This window comes from Pongo abelii, chromosome 5, assembly GCF_028885655.2.
Source record: "Pongo abelii isolate AG06213 chromosome 5, NHGRI_mPonAbe1-v2.0_pri, whole genome shotgun sequence".
Taxonomy (NCBI): Eukaryota; Metazoa; Chordata; class Mammalia; order Primates; family Hominidae; genus Pongo; species Pongo abelii.
In genome coordinates, this window is record NC_071990.2 from 153920755 (window position 1) to 153936371 (window position 15617).

Genomic DNA, 15617 nt, shown 5'->3' on the forward strand with positions numbered 1-15617 from the left:
TTATTTTAGCTTCTTTAGAAATTAAGTTCATTCAGAGATCACCACTGAAAATACAAGAAAGCATTATGTATTAGACCTATAATAGCTGTTTAGAAAATTAGGTGAATTGCTGTCTACTTTTACAACTAGAAAAATCATTCTACTTTTGTTCAGTTTTAGTATGTGTAACCTTTCTTTTGACTTTAATTACAAAGTCACATTGCATGTGCATTTTCAAGTGTGTAAATCCAAGCGAAAAGTTGTATTTTTTATTTGCATCTATTTACCCAACACAGAGTTCAAACGTCTTTTCATATGTTCATTGTCCATCTGTATTTCCTTTCCTGTGAATTATCTGTTCATATCTTTTGTCCATATTCTATTATTTGATCTTTCCTTATTGTTTTACAAAAGATTTGTGAATTGTATAGTTTCTTCCCTGTTTGTCTATGTCTTTTGTTTTATTTTGTGTTACTCATTCCTCCCTGTCTATGTCTTTGAACTTGGTTACTTTTTTGGGGGTGGGGGAGGGGGTCATACAGAACTTTTTTATTTTTGTGTAGTAGTTTCATTTTTATTTGTTTATTTATTTACTTATTCATTTTTGAGATGGAGTTTTGCTCCTGTTGCCCAGGCTGGAGTGCAATGGTGTGATCTCGGCTCACTGCAACCTCTGCCTCCTGGGTTCAAGCGATTCTCTTGCCTCAGCCTCCCGAGTAGCTGGGATTACAGGTTCCCACCACCACACCTGGGTAATTTTGTATTTTTAGTAGAGACAGAGTTTCACTACGTTGGCCAGGCTGGTCTCGAACTCCTGACCTCAGGTGATCCACCCGCCTCGGCCTCCCAAAGTGCTGGGATTACAGGTGGGAGCCATGGCCCATTTGTTTATTTTTTTAGTTGGCGTCTCACTCTGTCACCCAGGCTGCAGTGCAGTGGCACAATCATAGCTCGCTGCAGCCTCAACCACCTGGGCTTAAGGGATTTTCCCACCTCCTCCCAGCTTCTCCCACCCCAGCTTCCTTAGTAGCTAGGACCACAGGCATGTGCCACCACGCCCGGCTAACGTTTTTATTATTTGTAGTGATGGGGTTTTGCTATGATACTCAGGCTGGTCTTGAATTTCTGGGCTCAAGCAATTCTCCCTTCTTAGCCTCCCAAACTGCTGAGATTACAGGCATAAGCCACCACGCCCTGCCCATGTATTAGTTTAAAAGAAGCTATAAAATTCTGGGTTTGGGGTATACTGGCAAAGGTTTTTCCTATCCTAAGATTAAAAAAAAAATCATACATTGAGTACCTTGCAGACTTAATATTTATATTTAAATCTTTGATCCACCTGTGATACATTTTTCTGTACAACATGGGGTAGAAAATACAGTTTATCATGTTTCAAGTAATTATTTACAGAGGGAGTCATGTTTCGTCCACTGATTTGTAATGCCACCTAAAATATTTATCAAATTCCTTTATATACCAAATCTCTTTCTGGAATAGTTATTGTTTAATTTTCTGTTCACGTATTTATTGCACCAACACCAAACTATTTTAATTATTGTAGTATTGTATTTTAATATACGATTAGACTGGCCGGGCATGGTAGCTCATGCCTATAATCTCAGCACTTTGGGAGGCTGAGGTGGGTGGATTGCTTGTGCTCAGGAGTTCAAGATCAGCCTGGGCAACATTGAGAGACCTCCATCTCTACAAAAAATAAAAAAATTAGCTGGACATGGTGGTGCGCGTGTATAGTCCCAGCTACTTGGGAGGCTGAGGTGGGAGCATTACTCGAGACTAGGAGACAGAGGTTGCAATGAGCTGAGATTGCATCCCTGCACTCCAACCTGGGTGACAGAGCGAGACACTGTCTCAAAAAAAAACAAACAAAAAAAACCACACACATATATGATAAGACTAATAACCCCTCAAAACTCTTCATTTTCATAATTTTATATGGAATATTACATTATTCCTCTAACTTGTTTTTTGTCTATATAAAAACTATAAATTCTCGACTTTTTTTTTTTTTTTTTTGAGACAGAATTTCACTCTGTTGCCCAAGCTAGAGCACAGTGGCACAATCTCGGCTCACTGCAACCTCTGCCTCCCAGGTTCAAGCAGTTCTCATGCCTCAGCCTCCCAAGCAGCTGGGACTACAGTCATGCCCCACCACACCTGGCTAATTTTTGTATTTTTAGTAGAGATGGGGTTTCACCATGTTGGCCAGGCTGGTCTCAAACTCCCAACCTCAAGTGATCCACCCACCTTGGCCTCCCAAAGTGCTGGGGATACAGGCGTGAGCCACTGTGCTCGGCCGACTTCATTTTTTAATTTTTATTTTTTGCTGGATTCTTTTATGCTTTTCAATGACCTAACTTCACATTTTGTAAATAAGCCAGTCATCTTCCTTAATTTCTCCATTGCTTCTAAATAGTTTTTAGTTAACTAAATTTGGTTTCCCATATCATATAATCATATGATCAGCAAAAAGCTGAAAAAAAAATACATAGGTTAGTCCTAACAATCATCCTCACACTGAGAAAACAGAAGCAATCACAGTGAACTTCCATGAAGTTTCCATGGCAGTATGTATGTCCTACTTCCTACCAGTATTTGTAATCCAACACAGATGCTTTCCCTCCCTCCTCATTTTACTTGGAGAACAGATTGGCCTGGTCTCAACCATTATTGCAGGAGAAAGGTGTAAATGGTAAAGGAAGGCACAGTTTGGATTAGGTCACAAGAAGGAGCAGATGATAACATCAGATGCTTGTAGGGTTGGGGCAGCTAATGGACTTCTAAACTATTTGGTCTCTGGCTTACTTAGCAAGAAGGGTAGGGAAGACCAAACTCTGCACTCTTTTTTTTTTTTGAGATGGAGTCTCGCTCTGTCTCCCAGGCTGGAGTGCAGTGGCGCAATCTCAGCTCACTGCAACCTCTGCCTCCCAGGTTCAGGTTCAGGTTCAGGAGATTCTCCTGCCTCAGCTTCCCAAGTAGCTGGGACTACAGGCGCCCGCCACCATGCCCGGCTAATTTTTTGTATTTTTATTAGAGACGGGGTTTCACCGTGTTAGCCAGGACGGTCTCCATCTCTTGACTTCATGATCTGCCAGCCTCGGCTTCCCAAAGTGCTGGGATTACAGGTGTGAGCCACCGCACCCGGCCTGTGCACTTTTTTTCCTATCTGTTTCCTCCCCAACAAGAAGATTGTTCTTGCAATCACACTCCTTTTTCTTTTTCTTTTTCTTTTTCTTTTTTTTTTTTTGTTTGTTTTGTTTGTTATGAGACAGAGTCTTGCTCTGTCACCTAGACTGGAGTACAGTGATATAATCTCGGCTCACTGCAACCTCCACCTCCCAGGTTCAAGCAATTCTCCTGCCTCAGCCTCCAGAGTAACTGAGATTACAGGTGTCTACCATGAGGCCCAGCTAATTTTTTTTTGTATTTTTAGCAGAGATGGGGTTTCACCATGTTAGCCAGTCTGGTCTCGAACTCCTGACCTCAAGTGATCTGCCTGTCTCGACCTCCCAAAGTGCTGAGATTATAGGTGTGAGCCATGGTGCCCTGCCCACATTCCTTTTTCACCAATTTTTCCTCTACTATTTCCATCAACGTGTAAACTTATTATTTTTCTGATCTTAAAATGAAATACTCAAATTGTGATGAATGTAAAAGAAAAAAAAGAGATAAAATTTTCTTTGACCCACTTCTCCTTATAGCTTATCTCATTCCTCTACATACCACTTTATAACAACACTCCTGGAGTAGCCTTTACTTTCCCTCTCCAGTTCGTCTCCTCTCATTGTTACTTTCATGTCAGAGTGCTTTTTGCCTCCACCACTCTGCTGAACTGCTGTTGTTAGTAGTCCTAACAAAATCTATTTGCAAATGTTTGCCAAAGTCCAAGAGTGTAAACTTAAAACTGCATGCTAAAATGTCAGTGTAAAGCAGGTACATACACAAGTATGCATCACCGCCAACCTGTTCCTTTACCTGGCAAACCTTAGAAGGAGCACGTGAACAGTGTGCCAACTTTCGGCTGTGGGCCAGCAGCTGGAACCCTCACCTGCATGTTGAGCTGCTTATCGTGCAGCGCTCTCTGCAGCTCCAGCAGGCTCCCCTTGAGCCTTCTCAGCTTTCCAGCCAGCTGCTCGGCCTCGTCCTTGGTGTGAGCTTTGCCCTCCAGCAGCAGGTTCTCATTGTGGACTGACAGTTCTGATAAAGCCACCACCTTCTGCTCTATTTCCACCAGCATATTCTGCAGCAACAGAAATAAGAATGAAATTCACACATCTCCCCAGCCTCTGCAAAGACTGTTTCCCACAGTGAAACACAGCCCTCTGGAGTCTTTTACCAAACGGACAGGCTTTCATGATTTTTTGTAGTTTTCCCACAGCCTTGACGAGTGAGTAGTCTATAGGCTTTTTTTTATTTTTTTAAATTTATCTTTATTTTTTTAGATGGAATCTCGCTCTGTTGCCCAGGCTGGAGTTTAGTGGAGTGATCTTGACTCACTGCAAGCTCTGCCTCCCGGGTTCACACCATTCTCCTGCCTCAGCCTCCTGAGTAGCTGGGACTACAGGCACCCACCACTATGCCCGGCTACTGTTTTGTTTTTTAGTAGAGACGGGGTTTCACTGTGTTAGCCAGGATGGTCTCGATCTCCTGACCTCATGATCCGCCCACCTCGGCCTCCCAAAGTGCTGGGATTACAGGAGTGAGCCACTGCACCCGGCCCTTTATTTATTTATTTATTTTTTGAGGGAGGGTCTTGTTCTGTCGCCCAGGCTGGAGTGCATTGGCATGAACATGGCTCACTGCAGCCTCCATCTACTGGGCTCAAGGGAACCCCCTCCCTGAGCCTCCCATGTAGCTGGGACCACAGACATGTTACACCACACCTGGAAAAATTTTTTATTTTTTCAGCAGAAACAAGGTCTCACTTTGTTGCCTGGGCTGGTCTCAAACTCCTGGGCTCAAACAATGCTCCCACCTCAGCCTTCCAAAAGTGTTGGGATTACGGGTGTGAGCCACTATGACTGGTGACTTTTATTTTTAATTGTCTGTTATGGTATTAGAGGGGTCCATACAAAATTTGCCTGAGCCTCTCAATTTTTCTTCTCTTCTCTTTTTTTTTTGAGACAGGGTCTCCTCTAAAATGGAGACTAAATTAGAGAAAAAGAAAAATAGCCTTTCTTCTTCCTAGATAAGACTTATAACAGAAAACAAAAAAGACTAAAAAAAAACAAAAAAGAAAACATGTTTTACTTTCCTCGTAAATCATTATTTTTATATTCTTTAATTCTGCACCCTTTGAAATGTACTTTCTTCTTTATATTAAATAAAGTAATTTGTTAATGAGAAAAGATACTTCATTTCCCTATACAAAGTCAAAATTAAGAATATAAAGTCAGGCTGGGTGTGGTGGCTCTCACCTGTAATCCCAGCACTTCGGGAGGCCGAGGCAGGCAGATCGCTTGAGCTCAGGAGTTTGAGACCAGCCTGGGCAACATAGTGAAACCCCATCTCTCCAAAAAATACAAAAAAATAAGCCAGGCATGGTGGCACGTGCCTGTACTCCCCGCACTTGGGGGGCTGAGGTGGAAGAATTGCTTGAACCCAGGAAGTCAAGGCTGCAGTGGGCTGAGGTTGCACCACTGCTCTCCAGCCTGGGTGACAAAGTGAGACCTTGTCTCAAAAAAAAAAAAAAAAAAAAGAATATAACATCAAACCAAAATACTAGAACTAAGTGGAAGAGTAATACTTTTATTAAAATAGGAATTAAAAGATGGTTTCCTGAGGATTATTGTTAAGAAATTAACATAATTCTGTGCAGGGTTGATTTTACCATTAGGCACAGCAAGTACAGTGCTGAGGGTCTGTGATGCTTTTAGAGCCCCAAGAAAATGTTTGATTTTAATTTCTTTTAAAATCAAAAGAAAAAAACTGAATATAATAATATGGAATATATCACAACAAATCTATTCTGAATCTTGTAAGTCTTTGTACCACAGCAATTGTAAAACTGAAAATATAATTTTTAGCACTTCCATGGGGGAAACAGCCTACAAAAATGAAGTGCCCAGACCCACAAAGGTCATCACGTGGTTCCAATTCTGTGTAATAGTCACTGTTATAATTATCGTGCAACTGGATTCATATTAGATTTTAACTGACAAGATTTTAGCTGGCTTAAATATAAGATTTTAATTGATTCTAATTAAAATTTGAATTAATTTAATGTAGTAATTTAATATTAGATTTTTAAAAACTATTTTCTGGTGTGATTTAATATGTTTCTAGTTTCTTAAGGTAAGCTTGTCCAACCCACAGCCCATGGGCCGCATGTGGCCCAGGACAGCTCTGAATGTAGCCAACACAAATTCAGAAACTTTCTTAAAATGTTATGTTTTTTTTGTAATTTTTTTTTAAGCTCATCATCTATTGCTAGTGTATTTTATGCGTGGACCAAGACAATTCTTCTTCTTCCAATGTGGCCCAGGGAAGCCAAAAGATTGAACACCCCTGTCTTAAAGTATGGTCAAAACACTATTTTAATACTTTGGGAAAGTACTGAAATACATTATCTGGTTTATGGACTTTATGCATTACTATAAAAATAGATATCTTCACAAGAGAGAGGTGGCAGTACGATAAAACATAACTTTGAAATGTTAGTTTGGGTGGTAACTTCAAGTGCCAAAAGGCAATGGGCTAATAGATGTTTCTTCTCAAAAAATAAACATTAGAAAGAAGATATAAAGAGCAGAAAAACTTGCATATGGCTAATTAACCTCTATCATCATGGCAGAGAATAACAGTGCTTTGAATACACATAGATAAGTTTCCTAAAGCATTAAAAAATCCGAATGATAATGATCAATATTATGAATCTCAAATCACAAATAACAATAGCCAAAATGGTGTACCGTAAATTAAGAAAAAAGTTAGTGTGCACTAAGTAATGATTTTCACATATTTCCTCTGAGTCCAAATAAAAGGAATATAAAGTTGTATAAATTCATACTTAACCCTGAAGACTAGATAGGGTTTTCTAGATATTTCCTAGTTAATAAAATGAAAAAGCTTTTAAGGTATACTTCACCCATGTGCGAAGTCAAATATGAAGATCATCATTGAAGTTTGATGACAAGCATATGGGACTTCATTATCTATTCTTTATACTTATATGCATTTTTGAAAAATTCCATAATAAAGAGGTAAGAAAATAGCATTAGAATAAATACTTTAATGCAATTACTCCTCACAGTAATTCCTAGAGTCCTAACATGGGTGGAAAACACATTCTCTGCTCCAAAAGACAGCCTTCCCATCTTCAGTCTCTCTGTTTGCCTAAAACTGACACTTGGAAAAGTTTTCCGAATAATATATCAGGATTAGAACCAGAATTGCAACAGAGCACCTAGAGATACTTCCTGTTGTGTTTATTTCCAGTCTGACTCACTGCTACTGATTCTTCCCATTGGCTTTGTATTCCTTAATAAGTACTAAATATAGATACTATGGTATTTTGGTATCTACAGTTTTTAAACATGACCTTTAGGAAGCCGGAGATACTGTGGTCAATGTTTTTCAAAAAGTGAGTCCAAATTTGGACTTCATTTAAGCTTTTATAATGTATTACTTTTCTATTCTTTAAATATATAAAGTCTATGGGTTGGGAAAAATCATATATCCACACCAAGCCTTTTAATAGTATGTTTTCTGTAGTTTTAAAAAAATGTGCTTCATGATGTTGACATATTCCTTTGAGACCATTTTGGTACCTGGCAGTCCACAAGCTGGGCCTCCATGTCCATGGGCTCCTTGGGTGGACTCAGCGCAGTGTCCAGAGTGGCCTTGGTACTCAAGAGCCAGCTGTCCAGCTCTTCGGCTTCACAGCGATACCTCTGCAGGGCCTGTTCCTGCCTTTGTTCCTCCAGCTGATCATTCAACTTCTCCTATTGAATTCAGTAAAAGGTAACATAGATCACGCTAAGGTAAAATCTTGAGAATTTAACACAGTAAAGCAATGGTTCCAGGCCCTGGCTGTACATAAGAATCACTGGTAAAACTTTTAAAAATTTCCTTTGCTTAGGCCACATCCCAGAACAACAATCAGAATTTCTAGGGGTGAGTTCTCAAAATTGGTATTTTTAAAAAGACTCCCTAGTGATTCTAATGTGTACCTAGAGCTGAACAAGGTATTCTCAAATAACACACCTATAGGACCAGGCAGTAATATAAATGATGGAAATCAGCCAAGGATTAGAACAAAACAATGGCATAAAGCAGTTGGTAAATGGGAGTAGACGCCGGACCTCTATCTCTGGGAATAGTAGGGAGGGATGGAGACTGTGGCAAACTGAAAAACATGTGGCCTGCCTAAAACAGCAGCCACATACAGTTTCAGGCAATGGATCCCTGTGGGAAGGGGTGGCCCAGTGTTAACGTTCATGTCCAGTAAAGGCAGAAATCCAAATTTCTAGGTTAGCTCTCTGAGTTTTTCAATGATTGCAAATAATTCATGTTAAAAAAAAAATCCAGGTCAATTGCTTCATTTTGAAACCCCCACAAGTTTTTCATAGAGTTACTGGGGACAGTATAAATGAATTAAAAGTTAACTTTTAAAATACTCTAAATACTTTATTTTAAAAATTATTTTATGAATAATTCATTATTTTAAAATTAATTTTATTAAACCATTTAAAATGGAAATTAAGAAGTAGGGCAGACACATCGGCTTTAAATTTCTCTAATACAAGAAGTATTAGATTGGTGCAAAAGTAATTGTGATTTTTGCCGTTACTTTTGCACAAATCTAATACATGAATATATTATTTGACTAATCATATAATAGGTAAAACTAGAGAGAGACTACACACCCAACAACAGGGTCATGGTTAATTGCATTATGGTGTAATTAGCAGCTAAATAAAATAATATTCGGTTCATATAATAAGAAATGTATTGAGAACCATTATGTGCCAGAGAAGCTGCTAAGAGATACAAGATGATAGATACTATAAAGGTCTTTAGGGAGCCTCCAGTCTAACCAGACTATAGGAGCAACAATATGAGTAGCCTAGAAGCTTAGGGCCAAGAATTTACGAGAGAACAAATAAAAAAGGAAGATAGCTGATTTTTAACACAGATATTACTGCTGCCCAAATTTGTCTCTATATTAAATAATATTTAAATTAAGTAACGTGGGAACCAGAATTGCAAGAGTATTTTCGTGAATTACTACGTCTGAATTGGCTAACAGTGACTAAGTAGGATTTATTCTTTATAGTATTAGTAATATCATCCATCAAATGCTGTCATGTAAACATAGCAAACCATTATGCAAATCCTCTACAATTATTCTTCACAAGGCTCATGTCTACCAAGAATTTGCTTTCCACATTCTCAATATTTCACTCCTGAAATGAGTCAGAAGGACATATTCAGGGCTACACAGTGACTGTACTCTATTCGAGAGACTGTTTTGTTTTGTTTGTTTGTTTGTTTTTTTGAGACAGAGTCTCGCTCTGTTGCCCAGGCTGGAGTGTAATGGCGCAATCTCAGCTCACCACAACCTCTGCCTCCCAGGCTCAAGTGATTCTCCTGCCTCAGCCTCCCAAGTAGCTAGAACTACAGGCACACGCCACCATGTCTGGCTCATTTTTGTATTTTTAGTAGAGGCAGGGTTTCACTATGTTAGCCAGGCTGGTCTCAAACTCCTGACCTCGTGATCCACCTGCCTCAGCCTCCCAAAGTGCTGGGATTACAGGTGTGAGCCACCCCTCCCGGCCATGGAGACCATTCTTGAAACACAATCCCAGCTTAGGAGAGGGAAGCAATGAAAATGTAAATACGTAAGTAACCCACATACTTGGTAACACAACATTAAAAGTTAACTCAGAAGTGAGGAGGCCACTTTAGAGTTATTGGTTACCTCCAAAAGCTGCCGTTTCCCTGAGGCTTTCATCCTGATGGTGGACATTCGCTCGGCTAAGACAGTGAGCGTGGACTGCAAGGCCAGCTGCTCCGCGGGGTCGGCCTCACAAGACTCGGATACCAGCTCCTCTGCCAGAGAGGACTGGAGCTCATTGATTTCATCCTGGAGCATGAGAATCTCATCCATCAATGCCTGGAGGAAAGACTGTGGAATCACACTCATGTATTCATTTTCTTCACTGAGGGATCATTAGCACTAGCCGAGTCTCACATCCATTGGGATTAGCGGGAGATATTTCACCTGGGAATCATTAATCAATCAACAAATTGGGGCCTACTCACCTACGTTTCTAAATGAAAGGCCAGGACTTTTCTGATTTTATGTATGTATCACTAACCAAAGTGAGTTTGAACAACTTAATTAATCTTTCTAGTTTCAATAGGATCATCTGTAATACAAGGATCATCTGTAACACCACCTTATTTTTTATTTTTTAGAGACAGTCTCACTCTGTCACTCAGGCTGGAGTGCAGTGGTATGATCACAGCTCACTGTAATCTTGAACTCCTGGGCTCAAGCGACCCTCCTGCTTGAAGCTGGGACTACACGTGTGTGCTACCACACCTGGCTAATTTTTTTTTTTTTTTTTTTTTTTTCACTTTTTGTAAGGACAGGATCTTGCTATGTTGCCCAAGCTGGTCTCAAACTCCTGGCCTCAGGGAATCCTCCAGCCTGGATCATAGGCACGAGCCACCACATTTCTCAATCATTTCTAAGAGTCTCCAATACAACGTTGAAAATAAAATGTATTACTTTCTTCCTCAACACGATTTTCACACATTAACCTATTGCTTTCCCCAAATCTGAAACAGCATTGAACTCTAGTCCAAAACTCACGTCGTTTCTCACAGGATGGGAGAAACCTGTAACCTATTTCTATGTCATCACACTACTCATTTTTCTCATTTACCAAACTCTAAAAAATAAGGGTCTCTCCCAGGTGATGTCTTCCATTCCCAAGACTTCAAATGCTTTCTAATCCTGAGCACTTCCAAAGGTACATCCCTAATCCAGACACCTGCCCTAAGTTTCAGGCTGTGTGTTCAACTTACCTAGTTCACGGGTGTCTGCATAGTGTTAAGTCTAAACCTGCTTCCCTGCCTGTCTTCCACCACCTCTCATTATGGCTGAAGCTGGAGACTTGGGATTCACTCTTCACACCTTCCTCTCCTTCACTCACCAGATCCAATCCATCACCCAGTCCAATGGCTTTTATCTCAAAAATATATCTTGTATATCTGAATATCCCCACTGCCCCCACCTGAAGCCAAAGTCAACTTCCTCTCTTGACTGACTTGCTATATGATGGTCTACTGATGAGTCTATCTGCTTACACTCTTGTTGCTCCAGTCCAGTCTATATGAAGCAATTACAGCAACCTTTTGAAAATATCAATTAGGTCCTCTCACTCCCCTGCTTTAAAATATGTACTGGATTCTTGTTGTGAAATAAATCAAACTTGTTACTACACTCGTGTAGTCTCACTCTTCCTGCCTCGTGTGCCACACTCCCTTCTTGCTCACCACACTCCTGCCTTCTTCAGCCACTCCAGGGCCCCACTTCAGTCACTTCCTGGCCTCAGGGCCTTTGAACATGCTGTTCCCTCAACGCGGAAAACTCTTCCCGCTCTGTGTGAGATGGCTTTATCCATCCTTTGCTCTTAGGTCAATTGTCATATCTTCAGAGAGGCCTTTCATGACCACCCAATCCTAAGAAAGTCTCCATCATTCTCTCTCAATAGCGCCCTGTTTTCCTGTCTATCATAATTATACTTGATTTTATTTCTCTTTTTTGGGGTATTTTACGACTTGCTCTTTAGGTGGAATCTTCACAGGAGAAATTTTTATTTAGGATTTCAATGAAGTTGGAAAAACAGGCTCTATCACCAGAGTGGCAACTATGATTTCAAGTAAAGTAACATAGGCTTTATATTTGCCAGCATTTCATAGTTTCCAATGTGCCCTTATTTGCATAATTCCTATCTTTTCCACAGGACTGGAGGCTTCACTGTAAGCACAGCGCCTCCTCAGAGTGGGCTCTCACAATATTTAACAGCAAAAACCCCTTATCTTTTCCTAATATTAAATATCATCATGACAATTAATTTTTAAATAAACGATTAATATTATATACGTCTAGAAAAGTGAACAGACTATAAGCACACCAACTATATACATCCATGCTGCTGCTACCCAGATCAAGAAATGGAACATTTCCAGGATTCTACAAGCTCTTTTGACCTCCTTCTTCTTGCTACTGCTGTCCTCAAAAATCACCACTGTGTTAACTTGCAAATATCAGAGGACTTTGGCCCTTATTTGAGCTTCATAGAAATGGAATCCTACACGATGCACTGCTCTGTGTCTGGCTTCTTTCATGATTGTGAGAGTCGTTGATTTTGTTGCACATAGAAAGAGTTAACCCATTTTTATCATTATATCATATTCCACTGTCACCTGGCTGTGAATTGTTTTCACTTTAAGTTTTTCTAGTGGGTTTAATAGTGGAATCTCATTGTAATTTTAATTTCCATTTCCCCGATGACTAATGAGATTGAGTGTCTTTTGTGACTGCCTGCTAAAAATCTTTTGCCCATTTTCCACTAGAGTTGTTCCTTTTCTTATTGATGTACGGAGTTGTTTGTATATTCTGGATAGGAGTGCCTGTGTTTCTTTTGGTTCTGCATATGGCAAATAATCTGCTCCCACTTTGAGGCACGGTTTTCCCTTAATGGGAAAAGACTTCCTTAATAATATCTGTTGACGGAAAGAAGTTCTTAATTTTATCATGGTCTAATAGAATCAATATTTTCCTTTATTGTTAGGGCTTTTGGTGTACTATATAGGAAATCTTTTGCCTAACCAAAGGTCATAAATAGAATACATTCTCATAGGTTATCTTCTGTAAGAATGCTACTCAAAGCGTGGTCCACGGAATAATAACAGTCTGCACAATGTTTGTTACTGGCTTATGATGAGATAAACATATTGAGAGCAAGTGCTAAGAAACTTTTATAGTAATTTGACAGTTATGACATCCAAGCAGCATTTGATTTAATTTTACTAAAGTATCCGTCTGTGATGGATTAGAATGTTTTTTAAAAAGATCATTCACCACAGATATTTTAAAGTATTATTTTCAAACTTTTTTTTTGGTAATAACTTCACATTTAGATCTACAAACCACATAAACTTAATTTTCATGTCCAGTGTAGAAAGAGGTGAAAATTCTTCTTTTTTTTCACCCATTGTTTTGCAGTGTAATCTTTGCCACAAGTCAAGTGTCTGTATAAATGTGATTCTGCTCTGGGCTCAAATTCTGTTCCATCAACCCATTTGGCTGTTTGTGCAAATACCACACAATCTTAATTAATAAATCTCCCTATCTGGTAGGATATATCTTTCAACTTTATTAATCTTTTTCAAGACTGTCGTGGTTATTCTTTACTTCTGGCATTTTTAATATATATTTTCCCACACATTTGCAGTATACTTTATTATTATTATTACTATTTTTGAGATAGAGTCTCACCCTGTTGCTCATGCTGGAGTCAGTGGCAAGATCTCGGCTCACTGCAACCTCTGCCTCCTAGGTTCAAGTGATTCTCCTGCCTCAGCCTCCAGAGTAGCTGGGATTATAGGCATGCACCACCACACCCAGGTAATTTTTGTATTTTTAGTAGAGACGTGGTTTCACCATGTTGGCCAGGCTGGTCTTGAATTCCTAAGCTCAAGTGATCTGCCCGCTTCAGCCTCCCAAAGTGCTGGGATTACAGGCATGAGCCACCACACCTAGCCTGCAGTATACTTTAGAATTAGCTTGTCAACCTCCACCAAAAAACTTGCTGCAATTTTTAAAATGTGATTGCAATGAATTTACAGACTGATGTTGTTTATTATATATTCAAAGTATTTTTTATACGTTCAAAGTATTATACATTCAAAAACTTCCATTCAGTAAATTATTTTCTATTATTTCATAATAATGTTTTGTGCCTGAATGCTAAAAGTATAAAATCTATAATTGGTCTGATTTTAAATGCTCCTCCATAATTAGATGGATCTTATTATGTCTTTGTTTTTTTTTTTTTTTTACACTGATCCTTCTGTACAAGCAAGAAGAGCCTCCTAACAATTTCACACTGTGTTCATTCTCATCCTCTCTTCTGTGCCTTTCCACACACATTTACATTTATAGTACCTCCTACCCACTCCTGTTGCCATTCCAAATTTTCAAACTCTGTCTCCTCAAAGTCCTTGTTAGATCTCATTTAACCTACTTTCCACTAACTGTAGCCCACAAGCAGATTTCTGTTTTCTGTTTGATGTGTTGGTAACTCTCACCAGCACTACCTCATTAAATCTCAGTGGATTTGACCAACCAGGTGCGCACTGAAGGTATCAGCTTCCATTTAAAATTCACAATGTTCTAAAATAGCTCTCTGAATCTTCTGCAGTCAGTAATAAAGGAATTAGGAAAATCTGGAACTGTTCACTTAAATCTTTTTTTAATTTTTTTGAGAGACAGTCTCGCTCTGTCGCCCAGGCTGGAGTGCAGCGGCACGATCTCAGCTCACTGCAACCTCCGCCCCCTGAGTTCAAGCAATTCTTCTGCCTTAGCCTCTCAAGCAGCTGGGACTACAGGCTGCACCACCACGCCCAGCTAATTTTTGTATTTTCAGTAGAGACAAGGTTTCACCATGTTGGCCAGGCTGGTCTTGAACTCCTGACCTCAAGTGATCCACCCGCCTTGGCCTCCCAAAGTGCTGGGATTACAGGTGTGAGCCACTGTGCCCAGCCTCACTTAAATCTTGTTAGAAGCAGTCCTCTCCACTCATGCTTGAGTTTACTCTTAAACATGAGTGGACATTTTTGGAAGGTAGCTAGAGTTTTTAACTTCAAGATCTAGCAGCCAGGCTCAGGAGGCATGAGATTTTCTTTTGGGGTCATAAAAATGTTTTGGAACCAGAGAGAGACAGTGGTTGCACAACATTGTGAATGTACTAATACCACTAAATTGTACAATTTAAAATGGTTAATTTTATGCTATGTGAATTTCACCTCAATTAAAAAAAAATTCAGCTGTCAAATATGTCTTCAGTCCCATAACTCTGAGTATAAGAGCTGGTGGCCAGCAGCTACCCGACAATATATGATTCAAGATAAGGAGAAAGAGATGAAATGCATGCTTTTGGGTTTCTGATTTGTAATTGCAAACTTGGCATGTGTATGACACTTACATAGCTTAGAGAAGTTCCATGAGCTTCTCTAACATAAAAACTCTTTAATAGTAAGGATGAAAAGAAACACGGACCTTATGTTATGTGACCTTCAGAACTATCTACATGAACACAAGTTTTTTTTTGTTTGTTTGCTTTGGGGGGATGGAAGCTCACTCTGTCACCCAGCTGCCATCTCTGCTCACCGTAACCTCCACCTTCCAGGTTCAAGCAATTCTCCTGTCTCAGCCTCCTGAGTAGCTGGGACTACAGGTGTGCGCCACCATGCCCGGCTAATTTTTGTAGTTTTACTAGAGATGGGGTTTCAGCATGTTGGCCAGGCTGAAATGTTTCCTGTCTTTTTTTTTTTTTTTTTTGAGACAGAGTCTCACACTGTAGCTCAGGCTGGAGTGCGGT

The 15617-nt window shown here is 39.7% G+C and overlaps 1 protein-coding gene across 5 annotated transcripts in view; it reads right to left on the minus strand.

The window, feature by feature from the left end:
* SYNE1 (spectrin repeat containing nuclear envelope protein 1) overlaps positions 1–15617 on the minus strand; it is a 512392-nt gene that overhangs the window by 152944 nt on the left and 343831 nt on the right. For 3 of the 5 annotated variants that reach the window (XM_054558331.2, XM_054558330.2, XM_054558328.2), the window contains 3 exons: positions 9920–10114; positions 7767–7940; positions 4046–4237 (listed from right to left, as the gene is read on the minus strand). In XM_054558331.2, coding sequence (XP_054414306.2) covers positions 4046–4237; positions 7767–7940; positions 9920–10114 — 561 coding nt within the window. Of the gene's footprint in view, positions 1–4045; positions 4238–7766; positions 7941–9919; positions 10127–15617 lie in introns of all 5 variants that reach the window. The other 2 variants (XM_054558332.2, XM_054558329.2) reach the window with 1 other exon arrangement.